Consider the following 21,343-nt stretch of genomic DNA (forward strand, 5'->3'; position numbering starts at 1 on the left):
CTGAAACTGATTTATGAGATTAAATAAGGGCCATTTCAGATAAAGAACTTGTTGGATAGGAGTACCAATGATCTTGATACAGCTAATAATGGGATTAGTATGGAGTGGGACTGAGAAGTCATGGGTTATCATGATGGCAAGAAAGGAGATGCAGAGAGTGTGTGTTCTGGTCAGTGACAACAAATTGGCTAGTGCAAACATGTTTTAAAGTGATGTGTTTCGAAAAGATACATTTAATTTGCCCTTCATAGTGATGGAGATACTGGTTTACTGTGTGAACATTCAAAAGAAGAGGAAAGAGCCTGTAGTTGGGCTGAAAGAACACAGCCTGAGGAGAGCTTTCTGGGTGTGAATGGTGCTGCAAAAAGAAGTAAAAGTGTGCTTTTTTAAAGTTTTTCTAAAACTTAGACATTGCTCCTTCTAATAAAAAGATACTGGGATCACAGGTTGCAGCACTGGTCCAATGTTTGCATGATCAGAAAGTCCAGGAAACAAAAACCACAGGAATCGGAGAATATAGAGTGAAGAAAGGGGTTCTTCGCTTAACATGGGCAGAGCAGGCTTACTCCTAAATGTAATGGGACAGCTTTCAAACCAAAAGAGAAATATTTATTTGTTCGAGGAGTGGAGGGAGATATTGAAATGCATATGTATTACTTTACTTGCTGATTGTATTCTCTTCCATGCCAAAAGGCCTGGGCTGTTTGTTATTGTGATCTCTGTCCTACCTGAATTAAAGTAGAATATTAGAAAATTAATAAAATTATTGTAGTGTAGTTCCTATATTCCCAATAGGCTCTGCGCATTGGAATAACATAAACGATAGTTTAGATGTAGGACTTAGGTCAACTAGGTCTCTATTGAATATGTTAGACTTAATTGGGAATGCCAGCTAGCTCAGAGGTCACTAGAAACTTTCTTGAATAAACAAGAAGGGATTAGTTTCTGACAACCATATAACATGACAACTTTGTTCCCCAAGAATAAGAAATATATCTTCAGAGTCGCGGAAACAATAGATGGCTATTTCTCTCAGTCAATCGTGCATGCTTCGTTTCACCAGGGTTTTTGCGGAGAAATAGAGAGACGGGCGTTTTCAATAAAAAGGTTATTTATTGAGCAGTCTTCTTTCTCATGCAAAGAAGTTGATTGCAGCAATCGTAATACTTGTTATGAAGTAAAGTGTGTACAGTAAAAAGAGTATTATGAAATAATACTGTAAAAGCATGATATGGTTTCTAAGCCATAAAATACTTAAAATAGATAAAATACATACAATGATAAATAATGACTAAAAGTACTGAACTGGTGCATCAAAAATACGCCTACCCCGGTGTACCTAACCTAAGTCTAGTACAAGGGAAGAAGTAAGTGAGGTGTAGCTTGAGTTAAATAGGTTCTGCCAAGAATCTATCCAAGAATTCTCTAAGGGTCTAATCTGCTCCGTACCTTAGTTATAGAATGAAGGAGGTCTTGTATCTCTCTCTCAGGACTCGATCTCCCAGTAACCCGCAAGGGTAGCAGGGAAACACTGGAGCTGGATTTCTCGGCAGGAGAAAACACAGCGTCTCTCTTAGTGCGTCAGCTGGAGGGTCGGCTTCCTTCGGCACTCGCTGCAGCAGGGCGTCGGGCAAGTAGTTAGTCGATCTGCTCCAAAACCACTGTGTGTTTGCTAGGGCAGATGTGGGTATATTTATACCTGGAAGGTGCCGAGTTTGACGTAAGGGTGGACATAATAACGTCACTAAGAACTCGAAGTTCTTTACACGCTCCAGGAGTTTTGGGACAAATCAATACTAAAGCAGGGGAAATTCCCGTACTGCTGAAAGCTGGTTGTCTTCAAGAACTCGTGGTACTCTAGGAGCTTAGTGGAAGTAGCCATGCCGTGTTTGGACTGCATTTGCTGTGTCTAAATATGGTTATGATTCTTATGCCTATATAAGGGTATGCTAAGTTACCTATACTACTATTATAAAGCGAGAACTGGGAACCTTTGAGGCGGGTAAACTCCAGAACTACACCACCACTTGTATATTTCATGTGGCAAGAATAAATAACCCGTTTCATGCTGCTCTCGTGTCAGAGCCTGTGAGAGAAGAGAGGTAAAAAAGCGCTCCCTCCAGCCAAGTGAGAAGATTAATTGCAAACGCATCCCTTGCTAATGTTTCCATAGTTCACTCCTCGGTGAACCAAGTCACGGGTACGTGATCACGGTGCCAAATATATCGTATGCGAAATTAAGCATATAATATGATCCTATTTCTGCAGCCGATTACTGGCGAGCCTCTGACAGTACGGGTGCACTTGCTGCACAGCTGTTGAAAGCAGATAGACGTGTTCTGTGCACTAGGGTGCACAGAATCGTAAAGAAACCCCCAGACACCTGATAAAATGATGCATACCGTTGCTCATTTGACCTTTGCAAGGTGCGGCGTTGTGCAGACCAAGGTCATGAATGAAGGAACATGGAGACGGATAGCTTCCTCCCAAGGACATATTAATGATCAGGCATGTGCTTTTGGGACCCTGCTCCAGTGCAGACCAGAATGCCTGGCATGCAGCCTGTTTCTCTTACCATTATAAGAGTAGACTTTGTGAAAATCCAGACCTTGAGAAATTCCAGACCAAGAACTGAAGGTGACAGCTGCAGCGCTCAGGTCCATGCGGTCATTTACACTCCGCCTCACAAGCTGACCTTGAAAACCTGCCCCATTTTCAAGCAGACTTGCATCGTCTATTACATATCACGCTTCAGACCAGTAATGGACCCGCGCAGTAGGGTAACACACGTTTGCTCTGTATTTCGAGCTCACTAGCTGTGGGGAAAGGAAAGTCCATAGGAATTATTTTTTTCATTGTTATCCCTCTGTGATCTCAAATCAATAATCAAGATGTTGCAGTTCTGCTGAATAGTACAACCATAACCATTTAACAGTAACCAAAATACAGCAACTGAAAGTGATTTGCCATAGAGCATGCAAAGGATTTCTGCCAAGCCACTGGGCTGTGGAGGAGACGAAAATGTTCAGTTACTTGCATTACTACGAATACGTTTTCACTATAATTAATTACGTAATGAGGCAGCCGTGCCTCACAGTCACGCCCTAAATTTAAAATTTAGAAAAGCCTCTACCACCTCCTGATTTAGTTGACACAGGCCTCCTTCTAATGCTGTTGGCCTGGTCATATCAGGCCGGAATAGGGGAATTTATTAATTATGGTGAAAACGTACTTGGAGTAATGCAATTAAGTAATTGAAGCATTACCCCCCCATAATTAATCAAACAATGAAATATAGTAAATCTCCGCAATGCTAAAGAGAGCGGCGGCGACAGTGGGGCCGTGGGGCTGAGCCGGCCCCCGAGGATGACGCCTGGTAAGGGACTTCCTGGTAGCTGTATTGCCCCCGGACAACGTCGGGATGGGCTGCTAGTACCTATATAAGGGCATGAATTGGGAAAATTACACTAGAGCCCTAGATACGTTCACAACATTATGTTCCTTCTTTATGCTCCCATGAAGCCTAATCCTTCAAGGAGCAGAAACAGAGGGTGGCAGATATTCATGCTTCCAGGGCATCCAACAAGGCTGTGGAAACTAGTTGAAAACTATAAAGGGTGACTTGAAGCTTTCTACCTTCTACCACTTCCCTTAAGTCCTTGGAGACCGCAGAGAGACTTACAAAATATCGGAAGATTAAACATCACCTTGAATGTGCATCTAATAGTGTAATTTACTTTGAAGGTTATAAAGAGTGTCATGTTTTCCAGCTCAAGGTATTGACTCAACAGTACACAACAGTTAGCCATCTATGGGGTTTTCTAAGTGGGAAATGGGTAACAGGGGAGGCCACTTTTATAGCAGCACTTGCAAGGATTCTCTCTGATCTGGGAAGACCCAGAGAGAGAGGGTGGAGTAGATTATGCACAAATGCAAAGCCAGGATAGAACACACCAGCTCCCTGTTCTGGCAGTTGCTTCCGCAGGTCAAGCAGTTCCTACACACACTACACTATTTATCAGGAAAAATAACATGTGTATTAAACAGACCAGGGTCTTAGATAAAATAGAGAGGAAGGGCTGCACTTACACTTACCTAAGTAGTAGTTACTTATTCAAGATCATCAATAAGACATCCCGCATCTTTCTAAAAGACAAAGTAAAATAAATTGTTACAAGAAAGAACAAAAACGGTAACTTTATTTGCGTGAGATACACTTTCAGCTTTTAAAATCTAATGTGTTATTTTTTTTTAGATGGATACCTCTTGATGGAGCAAGGATTCGCACGTAACGCGACTTGCTCTCTTTCATGAACCTCGCCTAAATCATAACTGTACTAACTCCGATTGTTTGTCATTTTATTTGTATTTCCCCAACACACGGGTGTCCCTAGGAGGCTTGCCTATGTGTTTTTCATCATAATCACGCTTGCACATTAATAAAATGGCCGCTTTGCAGAAATCCAGTCTGCGCATGCGTCGGTCATACCCATGTGATGTGACGCACTCGCAATCTGGAGGGAAAAGTTCGCTCATGCGCATTGTTGCTAAAATGGCCGCTTGTCTCTAATCATGCTTCATGCTATCTTAAGCCGCTTTTGTATATGCATCTTTTCTGCACTAACTCTTAATGCAATAAGTATTATAAAATAAGGGATTAAGAGTAGTTGGTCATGGTGTACAGTGTATTCATTTTATTCTGTGTTATTAATTTGTTTTCGCTTACTTTTCATGTACCGCGTAAATGAGGGCCTTGAAGTAGGGACGGGAACCATTTTGAAGCTGACGTATCACACATCACGTGACCTAAGATCTGGGACGTGCAGCAATGGAACCTGGCCAGTTGGCCATTGAAAAGGGGACTATCCTTTCCAGACGCACCTTCGCCCTTGAAGACTTGCTATTTTTACTCTGAATGTGCAACAATGTTGCAAACCTTTACTTTACTATTGTACTTTCCCACACGTATGCCTGGGAACCCAGATGATAGGGGGAGGGTAATGTCACGTGAAATACGTAATAGAAATATAGGTGGTGACAAATGTCTTAAACCACCTCCCTTGACCAATCAGAAGATGGGGCTTTGTCATTTTGCAACATTTATGGGTGGTCTTGGGGACTTAAAACTGTATAAATAGCCTAGCTTAGCTTAGAGAAATTGTCCGACTTGTCCGAGTAGCAGACCTGTCACTGACCCTACGAACTCTATAGGTGCCTGATACAGAGTGCTGCGGAGCATTCTGCCTGAAACTTTCTACAAACTCCAAGGGGTGGAAATTAGTCCTAAGTGCTAAAGCGAAGCACTTTGCTGGGAGATTCGAAAACCCAATCGGGGTTATTGGCGGATTCCGTGCAGAAGAGGGGGTAACGCTGGCGTTGCATCCGAAGCTGTGAGGGGTTGGTCGTGCCTTGGTGAACCCAGTCCTGACCCAGACCTGAGGGGTATCCTGTCCTGACTGTCCATGAGCTGTACCTGCTCACCATCTGGTATTTCCTGAATCCTTGAGGGTCCTTGTCCCGTTCTCTCCCAACTGACCCGTGGCCAGGGTTAGTCCTCATTCTCACTTAGGTAAATATTGGCATAGGTGTCTGTCTATACTATATCCTTAACTTTTCCTTTTCCAATTAAAGCAATCTTGCCGGTGATATTCTCCATATCTCCTTTGAATGTAATTTTATGCAATTGATTATTAGTAAATGTTCCACTTTTACCCTTCCTATAGGACATTGTTAAACCCGACTGTGTATCTAGATTGTTCCACTTATTCCCTTTCCCTTAGTATGGTTGCCGTGAAGTTAGTAAAGATAGCATAAGGTTTAGGAATTAGTATAAAGGTATTAGGCCACACATTAGGTCCTCCTCACGTCCTTGCCCTAGTTTAAACCATATTAGTTAAATATGTTTATTGTGATTCATGCCCTATAGTGTTCCCTTTTACTCTATGATACTCACACTCATCCATAGTTACATCCTGGTTCTGATTCTAATCATTGATGTATTGCTTTGCATTTGCCTACTTGTAATGGCATTTTCGTTTTAAACTTATACTATATAAAACCCTTAAAACCATCAAGGTGTCTGTGGTCATTATACATTAAAGTGATATTAAAGGTATTAAATGAGTAAAGTAGAATTTTCTCCCTTTTAGGAAAACCCTTATCACCTGTCCACTGCTAGCTCCTGATCCGTCAGGAGTAATGTGCCTGTGGTAAGTCAGGTACATGAATAGTAAGTGGTGTAAGAGTCACCCAATCGATTACTCATAGGAGCGTGTATGCAATCACCTGGTTCACGCATAAAACATTATCGTTATGAGAAAAAGCACGACAGGGCCCGGTGCGTGGTGAGCCGGGTGACCCGGGCGCTCTATCAGTAATTTCTGGTAGCAGAGGAATGGTTAGGACTAGTAAGATAGGTAGATAAGATAGTTAGAAAATAAACCGTGCAAAATAAATGTGCTGCTAACATTTTTTTTTATTGATTGTGTTACTTAATATTTTATTGCAAAAGAAATCGATTTCAAAATTGTTTTAAATGATTTATATATGTATTGCTGCTAAATATTATATGTTTTATTAACCAATTGTGTGTGATTGTTGAATGTTGTCTGAAATCCCCGGGGAATTGTATAACGGATGGTGAGTAGAATCCATCGCGTTCAGAGGTCATTTGTAGGGAGGAAAGGTTAGTGCATGGTTCAAGTGGAACTGGAAGCGCTAATTAGGTCTTTTCAAAAAAACTGAGTGAATGACAGTAACGGGACTGCTGATAGAAACCTTGGTCTGATATCACCTAGTAAGGGTCACACTAAGGGAGTAATAGAGTCATCGGAGCTTGTATGATAGCAAAGGGAAACGCTGACGAACCCCAGGCTTAGTATATATCCCGGAAAGAAGTGGATGAGTCTGGGTAATAGCAGGTTTTCTAATGCTTGCGTGAGGGTAGGCAAGAGAAGTCTATCCGAAGTGCATGAAAAGTAGAGAGAAGTGGTTTACTTGCAGTAAAAGAAGAATCTTCTATCTCTTTAGGACACTCCTACACAATGGCGAATGTTACACGTTGTTGACTAAAGTTAGCATTAGCACCTTAGAGAAAATACCAAGTTTCCGTCACCTTGTAAAGGAGGGAGTCAGTCGAAGGGCTGCTCTGACGTCACTCCGTGCCGCGCTGGGATTGGTTAAACCAGCGGGTGTGTAGTGAAGCCGAAATTGTAAGGGAGGGGTGAGCGCCTGAGCGTGAGAACGCGTCTCGCGAAAAGGCCGCACACCCATTGGTCAAGAACTTTTGCAACCTCTGCACTGATTGGTTGTTGCGAAATTGGAGTCGCGCTAGCATTGGAAGCTCAAACGAGGTAGTCAAAATTTTCCGCACCGAGCTTATAGATTGTTACGAGCGGTGTATGTGGTACCCTGATTTTCTGCCTGATCCACGAAATCTAGGGTGTCATAAGGAGTTGATGAGTAGAGGTAGACCTCACAACATGTACGGAGGAAAGAGAAAAATGTCATTTGCCAGCAAAATAAAGAATTTCTTCAAAACTGACAAACCCGTACGAACTAGGGAGGGCGTGATCATTCCTCCGCCAGATACTCCAGCCTCTTTCATGATGTTAGAAAAAGGGTATCATACCTGTGTATGGTTAGAGAACTGGGTAAAGTACACTGCGGAGGATGGAGTTTTAGCCTTTCCCATTGATGGTACTTTTAACGGGAGAATCCTATTTAACCTGAGGACCCGAATGAATGAATTACATCCCAGACCTAGATTAACTCAGTATGAAGCCTTAGAGGAATGGGAAATTGAGGCTCTAGAGCGAGACAGACCCCGGATGGACAAGGGAGTGACCCGATGGTATCCAAAAATGGTAAAGGAAACCAAGGAGCAGAAATTGAAACAGTGGAGACAAAATATGATGGTAGAAGGGTTATTCCCCATGTTCGGAGCCAATGAAATGATGGGAGGGAAGAAATGTACTGAAAAAACACGACACATGATGCCCCTGGGTGAATCGGAAGATGAATTTTTAGAGGACTTATTTATGAAAGGTCCCCCGCCTTATAATGAAGAAACCAGATCTCAAAGCTTAACTACTCCATTAAGGCCTTCAGGAAGAGGAAGTACTAGTGAAGCCGATTCCACAGGGATAGAACAGAGAAGAGCGGGAGGAGAGGGATTTGGTAGACCCGACCCCGTGGTCCCGAATTACAACCCCTTTGGCGAAGAAAGACCAGTTTTATCCACTCCATCTGCTCCGAATATATATCCTTCTCTGGTACACCAAATGATACAGGATCCCCCCATGAATCGAATATTACACGAGCAGGAAAGGGATGCCCTGAGAGGACAGCGAAACGATCTCATACATGCCATAGCTCAGATTAATCCAAATCCTGAAGCCTTGACGATTCCAGTAACCATTGGTCCAGTTTTTCCTCTATATGGGGACAGAATGAATACTCCAAAAACTCCAGTCATAACCCCGATGATGCCCCCGCCCAGAAGGGAACCACTCATTATTGATGACCAAGCAAGTGAATGTGAGTCCATGGCTTCCTTGATGGATCTACCTAATAGGGAACAGGGACCTAGTATGTCTCGAACTGGAACTCAGACTGGGAACAAAGACGTACTAATAGAATCTTCATCAGGAACTCAAAGAGCGACAGTGGTAACTCCCGAGGAAATAGAAAGGTGGACCCGAGAATTAGAAAAGGGAATCCCTCATCCGAAACCACTAGATATTTATAAGCTAAGAATAGAGCTAGAGGAACTGAGCGCAGGGAATGTGGGTTTAGAACGATTGAATGTCCGGGAGGAAGATGAGTTGTTGTTCATGTGCAAACACCTTACTCGGAACGCAAAAATATACTATGACAAATTAATGGACACGGCAGTATGTATGGGAATAGATATCAGCAGATCTAAGGTACTACAGAAATCCTACAGGGTAGAATTTTCAGACAAAGATCTAGAAAACCTAAATACCGCAGGGAAGAAGACGCAGATTAAAGAACTGATAAACTTAGCACAGAAATGGGGACATCTAGACAAGTGGAAAGCCAGGTGGGCAAAGAAAAAGGAGGATAGCAAGGAGCGACCACGGACTGCTGAGTACGTCCTACAAGAGGTGGACAAACCAGAAAAATTATGTCCCATGAGAGAAGTCCCAGGGGGAAAATATGTCCATGTCCCTTGGTCCAGACAAGATATAGTATCATTTACCAATGACTTCCCTAAATTGAGGGAGAAGCCGGTTGAGTGGTACCGACAGGTTGAACGCTTCATAAAGGTTCAGAAATGTCTCCTGAAAGACCTGGATGGGTTTTTCGACATTGTAGTACCTGTGGACCTATGGACCGAGTGCAAAATCGAAATCGATTGGCCCAATGAGGAGTACGAGAGAGACTCTGTAACTGGAGCTCCCTCATCTGAAGTAATGAGAAAATATAACCAAGTCATACAATACCTAAAGAAAAAGGTACCTGCAAAGGAAACTGATTGGACCCGTATAGATAGAACTACCCAAGAGCGTGATGAATCAGTCCACTCCTTTTATGAAAGGTTACTACAGGTGTTCAAAACTTACAGTGGAATCGATAATGTGGACATGAAGGATATGACCCATTTCAGTTATCGATTCGTGTTAGGATTGAGACCTGAAATATCCCAGTGGATTAGAGATAACAAAATCAGTTGGCAAGGGAAACCCATTGATGATGTTCTCAAATATGCCAAATACTGCGAAGATGAGATCGAGAACAAAAAGAAAGCCCTAAAGGAGAAGGTGATGTGGGCTCAGGTGAAATTAGCTGAACAACAAGAAAAACAGTTAAGTAAAATGACTAATAGTAATAATGCTCCAAATCCGAATACTGGGGGTGGAGGCAGGCCCCGGGTAAAAATGAGTAGGGAAGAGGCTATGGAAAAATTCCCCTGTCACGGATGTGGTCAGATGGGGCATTGGAGAGATAAATGTCCGCACTTGCAGGCTGATAATGCCCCCGTAAATGGTTTAAATCCACAGGTGCAGAAAGAGGGGATCCGAAAGAACCCACAGCAGGTAAATCAGCCTCCGTTGCCTCGCGCTCCTAGACAAAATTATAGGAATCAGGGTCAACAGAATGAAAGGGTCGAAGTGTGGGAAAGAGAGAATGAGAGAAAGTCACCCATACCACAGTACCTGCTAAATGATACTTTTCTCTGTGATGATCAATACTGACGGGGCCTGAGGGGGGGGGACAAGGAGTGCGTGCTTGGCGCCTCCTTACCGGTAGACCAGACTGGACCATACATTGAAGGAAAGGTTGAAGGGACAGATGTCACCTTTCTGTTGGACACTGGTGCTACCCGTTCCACTGTGAGAACAGTGGACGTTCCTAACCTACCCCTCTCGGGAGATGCTATCCAAGTAGTGGGAGTTTCAAATCAGATAATCAGTACTCCGGTAACTGAGCCTATGGAAATTTCCATAGGAAATTTCAAGGAAATGCACAGATTTGTGGTCTGTGATTCTAGTCCCGTGAACCTATTAGGACGAGATTTGCTGTGCAAAATGCGTTGCACCATCTTTTGCTCACCAAATGGTGTTGAAATTCAGACCCCAGATGAAGATGGCCTGTATAAATTGATGTTACTGAGGCCCGACACAGAAATTAAGCCCATGTCCATTGAAAGTCTACCTGAAGAACTGCAATCGAGCGTAATACCTGAAGTTTGGGATTTTACTGGAAAAGATGTAGGCTTAATGGCGAATGTAGACCCAGTAAAAATAGCTATAAAAGCAAATGCTGTATACCCAAATACCAAACAGTATAAAATGAGTGCAGAAGTGAAAGAAGGAGTTGCAAAGGAATTAAACAGATTGCTCAAAGCAAACATCATTCAGGAAGTGATGAGCAGTCCCTGTAATTCACCCATACTTGGAATTAAGAAGCCTAGCGGAAAATATAGGGTAGTGCAGGACCTGCGCAAGGTAAACCAAATTGTAGTACCTTGCTGTCCAATAGTGCCTAATCCCGCAGTGATACTGTACCAGATTCCATGGAATGCGGAATGGTTCACTGTCATTGACCTGTGCCATGCATTCTTTTCCATCCCATTGCATCCAGAAAGCAAATTCCTTTTCAGTTTTGAATTCAACAGCCAGGTCTATGTCTGGAATCGTGTCCCCCAGGGGTACACCGAAAGTCCATCGATTTTCAACCAGATTCTAAAGAAATGCCTTGAATCTTTGGTACTGCCTAAAGAGTCTGTCCTGGTACAGTACATAGATGACCTGCTGGTAGCATCTAGAAGTCAAGACACTGTGTCACTGATACCATTGCCTTGCTGAATCACCTAGGAAAGGGAGGACATAAGGTTTCACCAGACAAGCTGCAGTTCTGTAAGAACTCAGTAAAATATCTGGGGCACCAGATAGAGAAAGGGATCCGGAAAGTCAATACAGAAAGAATTAAAATAATTCGAGAAATGACACTACCAGTAACCCAGAAAGAAGTAAGAATGTTCCTAGGAGTTGTTGGGTACTGCAGACAGTGGATAGTGGGTTTCGCGGCTATAGCTAAACCCTTGATTAACATGACAAAGAAAGGAGCGGAAGACCCAGTTTGTTGGAATGATGAATGCATGACTGCTTGGATTACATTGCGGAATTGTCTGTGCACAGCTCCAGCCTTAGGAATGCCTGACTATTCCAAGAACTTTGAACTGTTCTGTGACACGAGAGACAATTGTGCGCTCTCGGTCTTAACCCAGGAACATGGTCTGATTAGACGTCCCGTGGCCTACTTTTCAGCCACCCTAGATCCAGTGGCTGCTGGATTACCTGGATGCCTGAAAGCAGTAGCTGCTACCTGTACTAGTCTAGAGCAGAGTGAGAACATTGTGATGGGACATCCTGTCACTGTATTTGTTCCACATTCAGTTGTGATCTTGCTCACCCGAACCAAGACACAGTATCTCACCCCTAGTCGGCTGACTAAGTATGAGAGGATTCTCATTGGTGCAGAAAATGTAATAATCTCCCGATGTAATATTCTAAACCCTGCCACTCTATTGCCCCTTCCCATTGATGTAGAGGCAGGAGATGAAATTGAGCATAGCTGCATAGACTTGACTGAATTTAGCACCAAAACCCCGTCCTGATATCCGAGAAGTGGCCTTGGTTGATGAAGACCTCAAAATGTTTGTGGATGGTTCATGCTTGAGACATGAGAATGGAGGTTTGAGTGCTGCCTATGCTGTAGTCACTTTGGAAAGAACCCTGGAAGCTTCCTATCTTTGCGAAGTTAAATCTGCTCAAGTAGCGGAGCTCATTGCTCTAACAAGAGCGTGTAAAATAGGGAAAAACAAAAGAGTAACTGTTTATACTGACAGTCAGTACTGTTATGGGGTTGTTCATGACTTCGGCCAGCTCTGGTTGCAAAGAGAATTCATGACTTCCTCAGGTTCTCCCATCCGAAATGGGAAACCAGTACAAAACCTACTGGAAGCCATCCAATTGCCCAAAGAATTGGCTGTGGTCAAGTGTGCGGCTCACCGATCTGGAAATGACGAGGTGACAGCCGGAAACAGATATGCTGACCAAATTGCCCAGTACTGCGCCCGACACAAAATGTCCCTCCTAATTAAACTATGGGGAGGGGAAAGCAGCTGCCAACTGATGTTGTTTGAAAGATTGGGAACATGGGATGAATTGAGAGAACTACAACAGACAACAGACAGGGAAGAAAGGAACATGTGGAGACAGGATGGATGTCGACCTAGGAAAGAGGATGGTGTTGTGGTCCACGTGACTGGTATGCCTGTACTACCTGAACGACTGGTTACCGCAATGGCACGGATAATACATGAACCAACACATATTGGGAGGGATGCCATGTGCCGAATGTTTGAAAAGGTGTTCTACAGTCCAAAATTCAGGAGCACAGCAGACAAACTTTGTCAGAGGTGTTTAGTGTGTCAACAGTTCATTGCAGGAAAGAAGACAGTAGTGGAACAAAGTACCATTGGGAGAGCAGAAGGTCCCTTCATTAGGATGTAGGCAGACTTCATAACAATGCCCCTGTGCAAGGGATATCGATATGTCCTGGTCATAGTTTGCTTGTTTTCCCGGTGGGTGGAGGCTTATCCAGCAAAGAAGAATGATGCCCTGACGGTAGCTAAATTGTTACTTAGGGAACTGATCCCCCGCTTTGGAATTCCTGAGACAATTGAAACAGACCAAGGTGGACATTTTTCAAACGAGGTCCTAAGAGAACTCTGCAAAGCATTCAAAATGGAGCAAAGGCTGCACTGTGCCTATCATCCAGAGGCTTCTGGAATAGTCGAGCAGATAAACAGCACTCTCAAGTCCAGGCTGGGAAAACTGTGTGACTCCACAAAAATGAATTGGATAGAAGCTTTGCCCATGGTGCTGATGAGCTTGAGAAGTATTCCAAACAGAAAGACAGGCCTGAGCCCCCATGAAGTGCTGATGGGAAGAATGATGCGACAGGCATGGGTACCTGGACACAAACTGCTAAGTATTTCTGATGATATGGTGCTAGAATACTGCAGGCAGTTGGGTGACCAAGTGCGTTCTATATCTCACCAGATTGGAGAGACTGCTGTCGAATGGCCTACAACTCCAGCACACAAACTGAAACCAGGTGATTGGGTAGTGTTAAAGAAACATACCCGGAAGAGTTGCCTTGGACCGAAGTGGGGCAAGCCTCGACAAGTGATCCTTGTCACCACAACTGCTGTGAAGTGTGCTGGTGTGCCAAAGTGGATCCATGCAAGTCACACGAAGAAGGTGACTGGAGAAAACGCGACTGAAGCCGAAGGTAGTCCAGCTGAGGAGACTCCAGAAGAGGGTCCGGATCCCGCTGACATCGAACTACCAGGCACAAGTCAAGAAGTTGAATGGTTTCCTGCTGATGACCAGGTTCTTGATCCAATAAGAACCAGAAAATACTCTTACCTAGGTAGTGAGTGGGACAGTGCAGGTGAGTCAGAACAAGAAGGAGAAGGTCAGATCATCAAAGCCATCATCAAATCTGATCAGGGAATAGGCCAAGTAGGGACAGATCAAGACATCGACACTCCTTTCGAGACAGAGGAGACTGGAAAGGGACAGATAGTAGTCAAAGCAGAAGTTCATGCGGAAGAAGATCAAGAGATTGAAGAGCATGAACAGGATCAGTTAGTAATAGATGAACGTGTTCAGGAAGAAGAGTCCAGTAAATCACTCACAAACGAAGATCAAATACAGTCTAAACCTGAACTAGGTCAGCTTAAGGACCAGGCCGATGAAATAGGTGAAAGACCTGGAACTAGTCAGACAGGAAGGGAAAAAGACACTGCTGAAGCAATAGTGCGACAAAGAGGAAAAAGCAAAAGAGTTCACGAGGAAGAGCAAGTTTCCTCGACTACAAATAGGGTCGAAAAGAAGGATGAACCCCGATATGTAAAAAGACTAAGAATAAGAATAAAAACAGTCGAAGAGAAACTGAAGGACCGAAAAAGGGATGAAAGTGAAGGAAAAGAAGCCCGAGGAAAGTCCATCCGAAAGGGCAGCAGAGTAAAGAAACAGAACAGACTGTATCGGAGCCCTGAGTGGACCTATTTGGTGTTGGAAGAAATTGATGAGCCCGAAGCCTGTGGCAAAAGTGACGAAGAGCAAATTGCTAATCGGAGTTCTGACGAAGACCCTCCTTGAGGTGAAGCGAAGTAAAACTTCTGCTGAGAAGAAACGAAGAGGGGTTGAGAAAGCCACCTGTAAGATAAAATGTCTGATTCAAATGTCACTGGAAGATCCAGATTTAGCTGTTGCAAAACATGCTGTAAAATATGCATCTGTAGTGTAGTACTAGTGGTAATGATATGGATAGGATTAACAGTGTTTATACCTTTTATGATAAGCAAAGACCCTAACATATATCCTACAGACTTGACGACACAAGATGCAGAAGTTGTACATACCGAAGAAACACCACGAAGAGTAGAAAGACGTGACAATTCAATGAGGCTGAGACATACACGACCTGACTTAGAAACATCAGATGAGGGAGAACTACATTATCACCAAATGAAGAACAGGACACACTTAAATGTTTTCGCTAATCTTTTAGTGCACTATGTAGAAGCTATGGAAATAGAAGATTGCTATGTCTGCATGATGCTACCTACTTCTGTAGCTGAAGGCGTGACATACCACCATTTACCCCTGACCTATGGAATTTCCTGTAGTATATTAGCAAGCTTATTCTATAGAAGCACTTTACAGTATTATTTCTCAAACACTGACGTTATCTTTTCAGAACTTCCTATTAGAGGGAATCTGAATCTTGTACATACCCTTGGTGGAGTGACTCGCTACATGGGGGAATATTTCCTGACTATAGGTGACATAGACTTAGATGAAGCTAGAAAAGCTAACCTGACTTGTTCCTTACATGCACAAGAGAAAATGTTCTTGAAAATGGCAGAGAAGAGAAGGGAAAAGTTTCAGAAAAAGGCAAATGACGAGAAGGACCGAATCCCTAGATGGGCAGAAAACATGGATAACACCTCTCAAAGCGAAGTTGCTTCTGCTCTGTTGCTGGATTCTGAACGGAAAGGGAAACTCTGTCTTCATAGGGAAAAGACTGAGTATTATAACAATGTATTCATAGGTTCCAGCGAGTGTGAACATAATTATAAGGTAATTGGAGGTTGGGGTTTCAAAAATGGGTCAGAACCTGTGTTTCCAGGAATTTATTATATATGTGGAAACAAGGCTTATTTCAAATTGCCGGATCACTGGTATGGAAGCTGCTACTTTGGCATTGTCTTCCCGAAAATATACCATGTGAACAATGCAGCTGGAAGCAATGAAATTACTAATGGCTTAGTGCGTAGAAAACGTGAAAGTGTAGGAGAAATTATAGGTGATATTTTTAGTGCACTGATACCTGGAATGGGGTAGTTCTGAATACTCATAGAATCTGCAAATTATCTACAGTAGTGGATCGGTTATCAACTGACACTGCTGCTGGATTTCTGATGATCAATACCGAAATGGTTGCGATCAGATCAATGGTTTTACAGAATCGCCTTGCTCTTGATACCTTATTGGCAAAAGAGGGCGGAGTCTGCAGGATGCTGAGGGCACAACATTGTTGCACTTACATTCCTGATAAAAGTGTCGAAATTAAGAAGTATGTAAGAAACATAACTAATTTGGAAAAAGAACTTAAACCATTAGAGGTTGACAGTGCCTGGAAGAGACTGACTGATGGTCTCTCCTCTGTAGGTAGTTGGTTTTCTAATTTAGGTAAAGGTCTACTGTGGAAAATATTGATGCCAATAGCTGGAATAGGTGTGATTGTTCTGATCATATTCATCTGTTGCAAATGCCAGAAATGCAGAAAATATATAGTGAATAAAAGAGGAAAACGAAAGGCTGAAGAATTAGAATTAGAAGAATTAAGAAACCAGATATATAAGAAAATAAAGAACAATCATACACACAGAGAAGCGGAGAGAAAGCTCAACAATAAGTTCACTGAGATTGAGATGGATGAATTGGATGAATGAAGTTGGCATCTGTTTTCATGTGTAGTGATGATAGTAAATATCATCAAAGAGGGGATTGATGGAGCAAGGATTCGCACGTAACGCGACTTGCTCTCTTTCATGAACCTCGCCTAAATCATAACTGTACTAACTCCGATTGTTTGTCATTTTATTTGTATTTCCCCAACACACGGGTGTCCCTAGGAGGCTTGCCTATGTGTTTTTCATCATAATCACGCTTGCACATTAATAAAATGGCCGCTTTGCAGAAATCCAGTCTGCGCATGCGTCGGTCATACCCTTGTGATGTGACGCACTCGCAATCTGGAGGGAAAAGTTCGCTCATGCGCATTGTTGCTAAAATGGCCGCTTGTCTCTAATCATGCTTCATGCTATCTTAAGCCGCTTTTGTATATGCATCTTTTCTGCACTAACTCTTAATGCAATAAGTATTATAAAATAAGGGATTAAGAGTAGTTGGTCATGGTGTACAGTGTATTCATTTTATTCTGTGTTATTAATTTGTTTTCGCGTACTTTTCATGTACCGCGTAAATGAGGGCCTTGAAGTAGGGACGGGAACCATTTTGAAGCTGACGTATCACACATCACGTGACCTAAGATCTGGGACGTGCAGCAATGGAACCTGGCCAGTTGGCCATTGAAAAGGGGACTATCCTTTCCAGACGCACCTTCGCCCTTGAAGACTTGCTATTTTTACTCTGAATGTGCAACAATGTTGCAAACCTTTACTTTACTATTGTACTTTCCCACACGTATGCCTGGGAACCCAGATGCTAGGGGGAGGGTAATGTCACGTGAAATACGTAATAGAAATATAGGTGGTGACAAATGTCTTAAACCACCTCCCTTGACCAATCAGAAGATGGGGCTTTGTCATTTTGCAACATTTATGGGTGGTCTTGGGGACTTAAAACTGTATAAATAGCCTAGCTTAGCTTAGAGAAATTGTCCGACTTGTCCGAGTAGCAGACCTGTCACTGACCCTACGAACTCTATAGGTGCCTGATACAGAGTGCTGTGGAGCATTCTGCCTGAAACTTTCCACAAACTCCAAGGGGTGGAAATTAGTCCTAAGTGCTAAAGCGAAGCACTTTGCTGGGAGATTCGAAAACCCAATCGGGGTTATTGGCGGATTCCGTGCAGAAGAGGGGGTAACGCTGGCGTTGCATCCGAAGCTGTGAGGGGTTGGTCGTGCCTTGGTGAACCCAGTCCTGACCCAGACCTGAGGGGTATCCTGTCCTGACTGTCCATGAGCTGTACCTGCTCACCTTCTGGTATTTCCTGAATCCTTGAGGGTCCTTGTCCCGTTCTCTCCCAACTGACCCGTGGCCAGGGTTAGTCCTCATTCTCACTTAGGTAAATATTGGCATAGGTGTCTGTCTATACTATATCCTTAACTTTTCCTCCTCTGATTAAAGCAATCTTGCCGGTGATATTCTCCATATCTCCTTTGAATGTAATTTTTTTAGATGGATACCTCTTACCTCTAACCGAAAGGGCACATGCAACATTTTATGATAAATAATTGGCATGTACATCATATAACAACAAGCTTTGGTGTGTGCCTACAAAATGATACTAGCCTTGTTTTTTTTAATTTACCGATCCAAGTTAGATGCCTAAAAAACGAAATATGTGATTGTATGTTTGCTTTTAAAGTGGGTGTGGGAAGGTACATAGAGTGTATTGGGAGGAAGCAACACAAAGGCCATGGGTGGGGGCAGAGCAAAGCAAATGTGTGAGAGAGAGAGAGAGGGTGAGAGAGAGAGAGAAACAGTGGCAGCTTCTCCATTTTCATAGGAGTGTAGCCCCACTGCTTTCTAACACAGTGAAATAGAAACAGAAAATGATAGTCAGTTATAAATGATTTTCATTTTACGTTTGTGCCGCTTTAATGGTGGGTGAGCGCGGCTGCTCTGCTCTTGGAGCAGGGCAGGGGAGGAGTGGTTTGCACACTCCTCAGTGCGCAATGACAGTTTGGTCGGCCCTCTCAGGCAGCCCAAACCAGTCATGCGCTCTTTCCCCTTTCTCCATGCAGGCTGCATTACAGCCTGCGTAGAGTGCATACCCAGGACCCCATTTCCTTGTTGAGCGTCAAATCAGGGCTCTCAAAACAAATTCACAAAGCACTGCAGCGTTGTGATTGGTCAGGGGAGCCCGGCTGACTACCAATCATAATGCTGTATTGCAGCGTTGTGAGTAGTCAGTGGGGCCTGATTGTGCTTCCTATTCCTCGAGCAGAGACGTGGTACATTAATTTATTTCTAATTTTTTTCTATTAGGCGCACCCTCCTGCCCCTGCTGCATGAGCCCCACACGCCTAACCCTCCCCCGCCAGCCACCATCGAGCCATGCCGGCCTCCACTGGAGAGCAATGTGTAAAGCAGGGGGAAAAGGACCAGGGAAAGTAAGTAATGTGGGGAGAACCACATATGGATGAGCACATCATGGAGGTAATGAAGGGGACAAACACATTGGCGAGTAAGACTAACATGCAGTATGTAGGAGGATGTTAAATATACTAAAGTACTCAATGTGCTCTCCCTTGGTCGCCTATTCAAAAGTAGGTCCTTGAAAGTGAGTAATGGAAGGGCACAAACAAATTGACAGAAATTCAGGGGATGTATTCCTGGCAGCATTTTTGCTGCTGGTGTGGAACTACATACCCCAGCAGCCCACAGAGAGGAGGAGGGGTGCCAGCTAACGGTCGTGCTCTAAAGAACCCTGGGACACCCGTGACATGGGAAGTGTTCTTGGCCACATTGTTTGTTACTGTGGGGGGACTACACCCCCTAGCCACCCACAGACAGGAGGAGGAGCACCAGCTAACCTTTGCACTCTGAAGCGCTCTGTGATACCCGCAGTCCAGGACACGTCTGAGACTGACGGAGCTCGGAAGATGCTGGGCTGGGCTACCCCTCATGGCATCCAGCTTCATCTGCTGTCCCCCAAAAACTTCAAAATTGACAAAAAGAAAATGGATGTGCACCCAGGTAAAGCATCAAACTCTATTACGACCTAACTAATCTTATTGGTGTGATTGAAAGAGAAATTAGTAGCACTGAACAGCGCATAGCTACAGTGCAAAACACAATTGAAAACTGTTAGAAACTCCTTAGGTCCAATTAGGACACATCAAGTCCTATAGAATCACAAAAATGTATCTGCCAGAACACTGTTATATGTGATCTAAACAATTTGAATCAGTTTCCTTCCAGCACCACCGAACCAATTTCTTACCATGATACATATTTAAGACCTGTATTTTAGGAATGTAGCTAGTTTTAAGAACCAAATTCAGAACCATGATGGGATTTCCTTCCTTAAGGATTTTGGAATCCTGTGTTTTCAGGAAACATAGGCCACTGATGGTTACCACAATAATGGCTATACCACTTTTTTACACCACTGTCAGGGAGATCAAAGGAGGGTCTCATAACTTATATTACAACTTTGCTGTCAGGATTTTATTTTATAAAAAGCTTGAGCCATCTTGCTATCAGGTTGTCTGTCTTAAAATTGTCAGTGCCATACTTTTGTATTTTTTTATTAATATAATAACACTTTTACTTTAGAGAAATCTGTTGTGACTGATAGTATTGTAAAAGAATTGAAAACCCTTTGCTCTGTGAAAGGTACCGATTCTGGTGGCTTTGGGAGTTTGAACATGAGCTCTATCCCTCCCTTCCAGGCAGATATGTGACTATGTACATCATCAAGGTCTATCTCAAGTAGGTCATGATGTGTATGGCGAGCAACTAAATAGTGCATTTTATAAATTGTGAATTGACTTCTGCCAATGAGATCTCTCACCCACAGGTTTAATGAGTAGAGACTGGAGTTCGACAATTAATTTTATCTTATTCACTTGTGCTTTTAGCTTCTTAATTATGATTTGTAGGAAACATCTAAATGGTCTGAGTGATCACAGTGCACAAAGTATAGATAATACTTGTTTAGATAATAAGGCAAAGATTTCTCTGCTCTGCTGTTGGTTTCTGCCCTCCGTTTTTCTGCTTTCTACCTTTTTGCTCCTCTGCTCTTTTTTAACCTTTCTTTATCTATTATTGCTTATTTCCCTTTCCCTAATGTCTCCTCTTTTTTGCACCTTTTTTCCTTTTTGTGTTTTTGTTGCTGCTCGTCCCCCCTGGCGTCTCCCTCTGTGCTGTTTTCTCACTTCCCGCCTCCTGGCTGTCCAGCTGTCTGCAAACACTACTTACTGGTGGCCCCTGCACAGTGAAGGAGTGGTCTTACTGACGTCTTCCAGTAAATTGCTTCCCTTGCCCCACAGCTCTACATGGTCGCTGTTGTATGATCCGCATACCATTACTCCATAATTCGTAACAACGACTTGCGGAGGGGGGGGCGCTGGAAGGTTGAATAGCATAATTTACTATTCCAACTCCAGTCAGTGCGGACACTAGGGATTTTAAATCCAACACCTCCTCCCCCTTCACAAGTCGTTGTTACGATTTGCGGAGTAATGGTATGCGGAATCACAACGCGGTAGTGATAACGACCGCGTTGTGATTACCCACGGAGAAAAAGAATCGTTGTAAATTCTGTTTACCGCTCTGCTGCGGGACAGTCAGAAAGGAGTGCCTTGTTTTAATTAAACTGCTAAAAATAGATTTTTTTGCAAGGATGAATGAAGCTGGTTCATTGAGACCTTACCTTTGAAACCCCCAGACATGGCTGCTGATGCTCTGGGTAACTCTCTTCACTGTCTTCATGCAGCTCCTAGCAGGGGTGCTCAAGAATAACTCTATGGGCCATCTCT

General features: G+C 43.3%; 1 protein-coding gene across 3 annotated transcripts in view; it reads right to left on the reverse strand.

Moving 5' to 3' along the window:
• The window catches only part of LOC147706638 (uncharacterized), a 411,896-nt gene that overhangs the window by 9,959 nt on the left and 380,594 nt on the right, over nucleotides 1–21,343 (reverse strand). For all 3 annotated transcript variants that reach the window (XM_086929113.1, XM_086929111.1, XM_086929112.1), the window contains one exon: nucleotides 4,096–4,146. In XM_086929113.1, the coding sequence (XP_086785239.1) occupies nucleotides 4,111–4,146 (36 nt within the window). In that variant the 3' untranslated portion in view covers nucleotides 4,096–4,110. The remainder of the gene's footprint in view (nucleotides 1–4,095; nucleotides 4,147–21,343) is intronic.

Source organism: Lissotriton vulgaris, chromosome 7 (genome assembly GCF_964263255.1).
Source record: "Lissotriton vulgaris chromosome 7, aLisVul1.2, whole genome shotgun sequence".
NCBI lineage: Eukaryota > Metazoa > Chordata > Amphibia > Caudata > Salamandridae > Lissotriton > Lissotriton vulgaris.